Below are 10,145 nucleotides of genomic sequence, written 5' to 3' on the forward strand. Positions count from 1 at the left end.
TTTGTAGAGTGTGCATGCCTGTGGTATGATCCATCGAGCCAGGCTGGGTAAATGTTTCTGTGCTCTGCCAGTTGCTGCTTTTCTATTTTTATTTTTAAACCAAATGGTAACACTTTGAAGCATTTCTGATTAGGGAACCTCAACTTGTTGTTTCTGCTTAAAAGTGATAATCCCCCCTTAATACAAACCTCAAGTACCTATTTTAATGAAACCTTCAGATGAATATCAAAGAGCTATTTACTCGTATCTAATATTTTAATTAGATTATATTCTCAATTTAACCCATTAAACCCCCTTTGATGATCTCCATGTTTAGTGTTTAGCCCCAGATGCTGGAGGTAATGAATATTGGGCCTTTGATTTAATGAGAACTTCTGCCTTTCCAGCCTGACTCCCTTTGTATCCCCCTTTTTTATTTTCTGAGCTATAGAATTCAGTTAATTGAAGAAGTCTCTTACCACCACACATTAAGGAACCTAAATTAGCATCCCTTTTCTGATTAGAAAATGCAAGCAGACATTTTCTCTTTGATCTGAGGATAGAGTTGAAGTAGGCAACAGCCCCCTGAAAATGAGCTGATGGCCTTATTATTTGGCTGACATGCAGATGCGTCCATGTGGTGCAAAATGCTTAATGTCTTAATTGATCACCTTCCTCCCTATCTGTCATCCTACTACCTTTTAGAGCTCCCATAAATTAGGGTGATCTTTCTGGGTGGGTGGTGTGCTTCGTTTGGGTTTTTTTTAATAAAACAATGAACTTTTAGGAAACATTTAAATATTAAACCCATGCTAAACTAGAAGCCACATATACTTATATGATGCTGCATGTGGTGGGAGGGGAGATAGATTTTTTTAAAAACACTGATCATGATCATCTCAGAAACCATTTGGAAAGGACTGGGTTGGGGTTTTTTTTCTCCCAGAAAAAGACATTATTTGCAGCATATGTGGAAAGAAAATCTTTTGATCTACCTCAATACTAATGCAAATTTTTCCTGCACCTAACAGATATGGTGGCACAAAAAGGGACCATACAAGTAAATGATGAGCATCCATCTGCTTAAAAGCAAAGGCCAAAACTTAATGTCTTTCAAATCAGGAAGGCAAGGAATTTAAATAAGAAATAGGCCTTAAATTTTGCATTAAGTATTCAGGGAGAGATTGAGCTGGAGTAGAACCTGCCTGCCATAGTCCCATGGCTCCAACACAGCTATCACAGAGCGCAGTGTTACTCACCTGAGCACAGGCTGCCTTCGCAGGGGCAGAAATGTATTTGTGTACACCACCCAACAGAAGTTCTCAATTTACTTGGCGGGCCCTTTCTAGTGCCACCATTTCTTCATATTTTAGATTCAGGAAGTGTAGAAGCTGAGGCCACCTTCAGTGGTCAAAGACCCGGGGTCAGTTCTACTTAGGAGCAATGCTGCTGCAATAACATCACCATCACGTTTCTTTCGAAGATAACTGAAGTCGGCTTCCCACCACCGTCTCACAAAAGGTATGAACAGCTGGCTCATACCCTGCTGACTCTGACAAAAACATACTGTTGTATCAGTTAAAAACATTAAATAAGGCAGACCCTAAAAGCCATGTTCCATCATTACATCTCTAAAGACAAACTGTCAAAGATGGGGATTGTAAACCGGATGAGATTATGTGTAACTCCTGCAGGCATGAACAAGCTATAATGTCCAAACAGCCCACAAGCCAAGCATTTGATCATTATCATCTCCCATTAGGGATCAATTCTACAGCAAATTGTAATAGCACAAAGAATATGCCTTTTTTTTTATTTTATTTTGCATGTTGCCCACACCTAAGTGCTCTGCGTGAGAATACGCAGGCACGTGAAGAAAGGACCAACTTCGGTGACTGCCTGTGTGGTGTGAGAAAGAGCTCTAGATGCACAAAATTGCAGTGATAGGTAAAGGCAGTGAATCTCCACTGGTGACAGCTGGCAAGGGTGAGTTAAAGCAGCCTGCCTTACAGAAGAGCCTGCTTTGAACAGAAGTGATACTGAGCCAAAAACCTGGATAGAGCAGATGCTAAAGAAGCATCCAGCAGCTCAGCAGGAGCTTTGCATAATCGTGAGTGCAGAGCAGGCAGCTGCAGGTAATACCACAGGGCTAGTTTTCTGTGTGTCATAGGAGCACTTAAGGGTTTGTTCCAGCAGTCACAGCAAAGCCAACAAGATACACAACACCAGAGAATATTGAGTCTTTACTTTAGGAAAGCAGGTTGAGTGGTCTCAGCAATAGCTGAACAAAGTGAGTCACAAAATTTGGTCAGCTTGCCTTTGCTCCTGGCGTTTCACAAACCTGTGTCATAGAGCTACCCCATTACTGTGAGTTAAAACCAGCTTCTTCCTTGAAAGACTATCTGTACCCTAACAGGTAGAACAGGCACTGTGGTCGACTGTGGGATCACCCTTTCTTCTCTTAAGCATGCACTTTACGCCCACCTGCCTTTATCACCAAGTGCAATGTATTGCTACTGCTGCATGAATACTGACTATGTCAGTAGCTGTAGCCACCCCAAGGCGCTTCTAGCAGTGGAGCTGGAAGTGTTTCACCTAAGCTTATTATGCTATAGAAACAAGATAAACCCAAGACAGAAATAAGCCACTTTTTAAGCCAAGTAAGACCATTCGAGCAGGAGTTTGCAGTTAATTAAGGTGATGCTGCTTGTTATTGTGACTAGAAGAGAGGAAGAACAAAATCATCAGTTCAGGAGGCTGCAACACTCAGGAGTTCGCAGTGCTGTAGTCAGCATCCTCTCTACGTTCACCTGCCCTTCCTTGGCTCCTCAGCATGGCCCACGCCTGCAGAAACTTCATTTCAGAAAACCAATGGAAAAAATTGCACTAAGTCCCTCAGCCAGCAGAGAGAAACAACGGGAGGAAGTTGTAGAAAGAATTTTACATAGGACATGCAATGCCTGGATCCCTTGCTGGGCCTGGCTGTAGGTTATTTACACCTTCACCAAGCGGCAGCCTATGGTACTTTCAGGGCCGACACTACACATGTGTTTAATAGCAAGACTTTGCAAATTATTCGCTCTATAATTGCCCATACATCCTGCATATCTGTTCTGCTTTTACATAGCTCCAGCCATAGAAGGAAAAAACTTGGGTGGGAACTGCTTTCCAGTCCCATAAAAGTTTAAAATCTTAAGGGCAGCAGACAGGAAAATGCTCAAAATCAAAACAGAAAGCAAAGGTTGATGGAAGGATTTTATAGACCATTTTTAAAATTTTCTTTAATGAGAACAACAACAAACATAAACCACTTAGGTGTTAAAATAAATTAACAGGAAACAATTTCATTTAAAAAAACCTCACAGAATAATTTTAATGAAAATCAATACTTCAGTGGATTTCTTGAAAAACAGGAAATCCACCAAGATTTCCTATTGCCAGCAACTATTTCCTGCAAGCCATTTCCACCCCAGCATTTCCCAAACAAACCTGTAAATATTAAAAAAAAAAGAAAGAGAGAGAGAGAGCCAGCTCTAAACAATCTCTCCCCTACTCCCCAAGCTTCTTGGGGAGAGCAGCAAAGGGAGAGCAGTTGTCACTAAGTCAGGACCCGGGAATAAAAACTCTTTTCAGTTATTCTAAGAGAAAAATCTCTGAAATCAACAAACAAAATGCTTCCCCAGCCCTTCCTTCTTCCCAGGGCCCTCTCCACTCTCCAAACACATGATAACCTCTTCCCAAAAGCTTGCCTAGACTGTCTAGAAACTGCAGCCTCCTGTCACCAGCCCGGCAGGCATTGCTTCCCAGCCTAGAAGGAGCTGGCTGGAGAGGGAGGGGATGTCTCAGGTAGCGACTGTTTCCTTCCTCTGTCTCCATCTCAGGGGTTTTTGCCCTTGTTCGCACCAAATTTTCTGGGATAAGCAGCCTGTTCCCAAAGCCTTCTCCTGTTACCTGCAAGGCTCAGTGCACACTGCTGCAGTGTCTGGGCTGGGATGGGAACTTCCCTGGGGTTGGGTAGCTCACATTCTGCGTGTATTTGTCACTGAGGTTGCTAGCGATCAGTGGCTTTGGTTTTAAATGTGATTGTGATTTTAAATGTTAGCCAAGGTGCCTAGAACCGCAGAGAGATGAAGATAGGTGGGTGTTTGTGGATTTTATTTTATTGATCAGCATAAATACTTTGTGAGGAAGAAAGTTCCTGTAGTGGCAGGGGAGAGGCAGCAGAGACTTGAGTGTTATTTCATTCATATTCTGACCCTTCCTCATAGACCTGGCATGTCCTAAGTGTGATAATGCTGGTGGCAGAAAGGGGGACGGGCTCTTTGTCACACCTCTGTGCCCCAGAGAAACCGTGGCACCTCGCTACTCAAGGGGTCCCAAGAACACGGCCCTGTGCAGGGGACTGAGGTGAGGATACCTGCGGGTTTTAGCTGCCCTGAACCTCACTTGCCATCATCTGCAGCGCTGTCTGGGTTGTGGCACAGTAAAGGTCCTGTGCTGCAGAGCCTACTCCTGGACATACTCCCAGTGCCTGCACCAGAATCCCAGGATCCTTCCCTCCCTCGAGAACCACCATCAGACTATAAATATCGCCAGCCCGCGGGTGTGCAAATGCCCCAGGCCCTGCTACTGCAACGGAGACGAGCGCTAACTTTTGGGGTGTTCGGTGCAGTGGGAACATACTTGGTTACACAGCATCTGATCACACTCCTCGGTCTGTGTTGGGAGGGCAGAGCCTGGCAGTGCCCACTGCCTGACACCACCATTTCCTTGGCATCCACTGGATGCCTTGCAAAAGAGCGGTGTAAATGCACAGAGGAGGAAAAGGTTGCTCTTGCGTGTCTGTACCCAAAAACTTCCGTCACTTGTGCGTCTTAATATTCTACTTTTACTTTCTCCTGCCTTTTTTCTTTGTGCTCTTTCCAGCTCAGAGTATTTTTACATGCCTTTGTCTTTAGTAATAATAAGAGAGAATGAACAATTCTTTGCACAGGTAAAAGGAATCACACACAAATGTAAAAAACCAGGATTTTTCATATCCCTTTTCATTCAGGTGCAATTTTTTTTTAATTATTACATCTTTATACTTGCTCCTAATATTCTCTTTCACTAAACTAAAGGGATTTCTCCTGTGTTTCTCTCAATACTTTGCTGCCCAAGCCTGTTACCAAAGGCAAGTGACTGGTGTGAAGTCACTGACCCCTGCAGCAGAGTGCGATTGGCCAGGCCGGCTCTGAGACGGGCATCCGTACCGCACCGCACGCTGCGGTGCACGGTGCCCAGCCCCGGGAACAGCAGCGGCAGAAAAAAATTGTCACGTAAATATCACGGTAGAGCTTCTCTTTTATATCACTTTTAATAGTTCCTAATGAAATGCGCACTCAGGGGGAGGCTGACAATCAGCACAGAGCGAAACGAGCAAAATACCTGGTGGGAGTACGGACGCGGATGAATGACAGCATCGAATTGAAAGGTTTTCGAGACAGTTTCCCTCACCTCCCTGCCTACGGCCGGCTAGGTGTTGAGAGAAGGGAACAGCCACAGAGCTGGGAGAAGTGTTTCCAGCCAGCGACGCGGCAATGTGAAATGATCTGCTGTACCCTGTGCTTGACTTGCCGTGGTGCTTCAAATCACACCAAGGCTTTAGGAGGAAATCGGTTGGGTTTACCTTCTGAATTATAATTTTTAGGGAGGTGGGTGGCATTTTAGCAGAATTTGTTGATGAAAATTATTGTCCTGGAAGTATTGATAAACACCATGTAAAAGACAGCTAGCCATTTTCTGGACAGATGGTTGGGTATTGGGTATTTCCCCCCTCGCAAACGTGTGATCTTTATTATTTTATGTGTAAAAAACATAAAGGGAAACCCACGAGAAGGAAGCACACATACACATTTCAATCATCTATATTTTATATATTAAACAGGGACACATTTTTCCTCACAAAACCTCATGTCCCGTAATCCAAAATGCCCTGAAAGTGCTAATGACACCAGACAACCAAATTAACTTCCCGTTAAAAAAAAAAATAAAATAAAATTAAGGAAAAAAAAAATTTAAATAACCTAACGAGACACCGGCGTGCCACCGGGTTGCTGGTGCAGCGGGGGCTGCACAGACAACATCTGAGCAAGCACAGCCTCTCCTCCAGGTTTTTACCGAGGAAAGCCCCAGCCCTCCCCTGGAGATGCGGAGCCTCCGCCGCGCTCCCAACGCATTTGCCAGCCACCAGCTCACCCCAGAGAAAAAAAAAAAAAAGAGAAAATTAAAAAAATCTTTATTTACCTGGAAATTAACACCATTTCCCTGGCAGGAAGGTAAAGGCAAAGCGAGCACGGACAGTGACTGCTCTATCTGACTGAAATACGGAGCTCAGAGAGGTGTTGGGGCAGATGCAGACGGAGGGGGGGAAACAGGAGCCAAACGTGGGACGAGCTCTGGGGCTCTTTGAGAGGAAAAGAAAAGTATCCGGAAGGTGATTCACACCTGGAAGCCGTGAAGGAATCAGGCTGCCCGTGCAGGTGGTTCTCCAAGCTGTAGAAAATCTCTTTTGCCCGCTGGGATTGCGTTCGCTCCCAGCAGCCCTGGCAGGATCGAGTTATTCGTGATGCTCCCCCCTTCCCTTCCCCATATCGGAATTAAATAAACCGTAATTTTCGCCTTACCTGTTTCTTTGGAGGGCGCTTCTACAATTCACTTGTGTTTTTTTAGTATATGCGTGTCCTGGAAGCTCTGCTTGGGATCAGACCCGACCCACCGCGCTACGGAGGGAGACGGCGACCACCAGCCCAGCTCGCTGGTGCATTGAAAGAGCGGCGAGGTCTTACGGGGGTCGGGGCGAGGCATGCCCTGCCTGCCGCTCTCAGTAACGACAACATGCTGGCACGGGTATACATTTATTTTAAAATCGAGGAAACTTCGGGGAACGGAGAAAAGTCCAATATTTCGAAGGGAAGGGGAAACTTAAAGGAAACTCGCCTTTTTTTTTTTTTGCTCTTCCCCCATCAGGCAAAGCCCAGACTTGGGGTGATGCTGGGGGAAAGCCGGCGGTACCGCGGGGCCCCCGGCCCCCTCCGGGGCATCGCTGCCTTCGCCCCGGGCCCGCCCGCCCGCCGGGGAGGGAGCTCCCCCCGCATCAACACCTCCTTCCAAAAACGTGCCCCCCTTCCCTCTGGGCTCCGGCATTACTCAAGGCTGGGGAGGTAGGGGCGACTTGCGGGGCCGGGGCTGGGACAAAGCCGCACCGGAGAGGCAGGTGAGCCCGGGCCGGGCCCCGGCGCTCCTAGAGGCGGTGGGGGCCGGCGCAGAGGTCCCCCTCCTCCAGGATGTCCACCTCGTCCTCGGGGTCCTGGAGCAGGAAAGGGCCGGGGGGGCCCTTGCGGGGCTCGGCGCCGGCCGCCTCGGGCAGCTCGGGTTCGGGGGAGCTCTGCTCCCGGCTCTCCTCGCCGCCCGGGTGCTTGGGGTCGTCCTGGGTTTTGCGCAGCTGCTTTTTGTGCTTCATCCGCCGGTTCTGGAACCAGGTTTTCACCTGGGGAGAGCAGAAGGAGGAAGAAAAAGAAAAAAGAAAAAAAAAGGGGGGAATAAAAATTAAACAGCGAAGGTGGGGATGCTGCATGGGATAAGGGGTGGGGACAGGTGCCAGACCCCTTCCCGGCGGGCTGGTGCCGGTCCCCGCCGCCCCGGTACCTGGGTCTCGGAGAGGCTGAGGGCCGTGGCCAGCTCCACCCGTTCGGGCGTGGAAAGGTAGCGCTGGATCTCAAACCTCTTCTCCAGGCCGGAGAGCTGGGAGTCGGAGAAAACGGTGCGGGCTTTGCGGCGGCGGCAGTGTTTCCCGGGCAGCTCGGCGTGAGCGTGGTGCTGGAAGAGGGCTGGCACCGGCACTCCTGGGGGGGACACACGGCGGAGACCCGGGCTGCGGTCGGGCAGGGAGCCGCGGCCGGAGCTGCCCGGGGGCTTCCGCCCCCTGCGGCCCCCGGCTGGGCTGCAGCGGCTCGGGGGTGGGCACTCCCCCCCCCCTTTTATTTTTTTTATTCTTATTATTATTTTTTCGTTTATTTCGTTTTTGAGGTCGTTTTATTGGTTTGGTTTCGGGGGTCTTGCTGCTCTGAAAACACGGGGCTTTGCAAAGCGCTTCGCCTCTGCTGAACCCGCCCCAGCAAGGCAAAGGCAGCCCGGGCAGTGCTCGCAGCCTTTCCACCGCCGCTGCGGCGGGAGGGGTCAGCACGGCGAGGCGAGGCTGGCAGGGAAACCTTCACCCTCCCGGCAATTAAACCACAACGAAATGGAAGCGGGAAAAAACAAGCCAGCCCTGGAAAAGGCTGGGAGGAGAGCGGGCAGGTGGAGAGAGGTCCTCCACGGCCGCCCCGGTGCACAGTTAGGGCTGCCCGGGGAGAAACTTTGGAGGAGGTTTTCCTTCCAGAGCAAGGAACGGGCCCGGGAAGGGCTGAGCGCGGATCCCTGCGCTGGCAGAGCCCCAGGCTCCGGCCGGGCGGGAGGAGCCTCTCCCTTTAATCATGTTATTATTAAAAATAAAAGTAATTTTAAAAAAATAAAAATTAAAGGCAAAGAGAGGGAGAGGGAAACCCTCAAGATCTCGGGCAATCGAGTGACTGACAAGCTGCAGCGCGGTGGGGTCCTTGCCCCGATAACGAAGCCGGGGCTCCCCGAAGCCGGGGCCGGGCCGGGGGCTGCGGCCGGCGGGGCTCGGGCAGCCGGGGCTGCCCCGCGGCGAAGGGCGCTCCGGGGGCAGCTGGCGGCTCCTGCCCCGGGGGGACACAGCCACGATTTCGGTGAAGGATGCAGAAAGGTGCCCCGCCGCCCCAGAGGGGCTTGTCTTTCACTGCTGGAGCATGTCCCGTCCGGGGCTGCGGACTCTTGTCCCCACCCGAGTCCTCACCTCCACGCCACCTGGCCGCAAACTCCGCAGGTTCTTCCTGCGAAGGGCTGCACTTACCCGAGGTGGTGAGAAAGTAGGGGTGGTGGTGATGCTCCGGCTTGTGCAGGGCAGGGTGCGGGTGAGGCGCCAGGAGGGTCGGGGTTGGCATCAGGGGGTACCCATAGTCCAAGAGGGGGACGCGGGAGGCCAAGGAGCCGGGGAAGTGCTCGGGGGGCACCTCCCGCAAGGGCTTGGGCTTGTGCAGCAGAATATCCTCGATGAAGAAGGAGGTGGGCCTGGGTGCGGAGACGGGGTGCACGGGCGAGGTGAAGTTGAGGTTCATTTCGGTTGTCCCCCCCCTCGGGCAGCGGGGAAGGGAGCGAGCCGGGCTGAGCGCTGGCTGCCGGAGGAGAGAGGGCGGCCGGCTGCACCTCCCGGGGCCGAAGATAATAAATAAAAATAATGCTAATAAATAAATAACAATTTTTAAAAATCCGGAGCAAAAATAAATAATAATAATTTAAAAAAAAAATATTCCCCCAGCCAGAAATAAACTGAAAGAGCCGGGGGATGCGAGGCGGGTGGGTTTGGGCTGCGCGGGGAGATGCGCGCCTTTGAGGCGCGGTGGGAAGGGGGCTCTCCAGCGAGCCAATAGCGATCGGGCGGGCGGGGGGACGGGCCCGCCGGGCCACCCAAACCACCGCCGAGGCGCGGAGGGGGCGCGGAGGGGGCGCGGAGCCGCTCCGGTGCCGCGCAGCCTCCCCCGCGCAGCGCGGGCGCACCGCCCCGAGCAGCGCGGCAGCCCTCAGCCCCGGTCCCAGCGGTGGGGTTGGGGCGTTTTCCCAAACATGAGTGTTTTCTCCTTTTTTTTAAAGTCAAAAACTTGGGGGAAAAAGATTAGTGGCGCTTTCCCGACCTGTCCCACGCTCCGCTCCTAACTTGTCCCCCCGCACGCAGCTTGTGCCTTTCCGCTCAGGTTATTACCTCGTTGGGGTTTTGTTCCTGCTCAGTGTTGTGCTAACACTTCTTCTTTTTTTTTTTTTTTTTTTTTGGTCTTTCCTCTGTTTGTCTTCCCCCCCTCCCCTAATCTGTAACATTCATTTCCCCGGAGTCAATTTGCTAAAATGAGGGTGATATACCACATCATAGCCGAGATAATTTCGATTCGCATCTCAGAAAATTGCTCTAATTATTGATGTTAAACTCAGGGAAATTAAAAGAAGGCACTTCTCCTTCATCTCCTGATTTTAAGCTCTAATTTGTTGAAATCGAGTTGTCATCACAATTCCGA

General features: G+C 50.3%; 1 protein-coding gene across 1 annotated transcript; it reads right to left on the minus strand.

Moving 5' to 3' along the window:
• Window positions 1-7,127: 7,127 nt before the first annotated feature.
• On the minus strand, window positions 7,128-9,197 carry BSX (brain specific homeobox). The gene is made up of 3 exons (XM_050911066.1): window positions 8,933-9,197; window positions 7,666-7,862; window positions 7,128-7,507 (listed from the first exon to the last, which is right to left on the minus strand). Exons 1-3 carry the CDS (start codon window positions 9,195-9,197, stop codon window positions 7,262-7,264), a joined length of 708 nt encoding a protein of 235 aa, XP_050767023.1. The 3' UTR covers window positions 7,128-7,261.
• Window positions 9,198-10,145: the final 948 nt, after the last annotated feature.

Source organism: Gymnogyps californianus, chromosome 25 (genome assembly GCF_018139145.2).
Source record: "Gymnogyps californianus isolate 813 chromosome 25, ASM1813914v2, whole genome shotgun sequence".
NCBI lineage: Eukaryota > Metazoa > Chordata > Aves > Accipitriformes > Cathartidae > Gymnogyps > Gymnogyps californianus.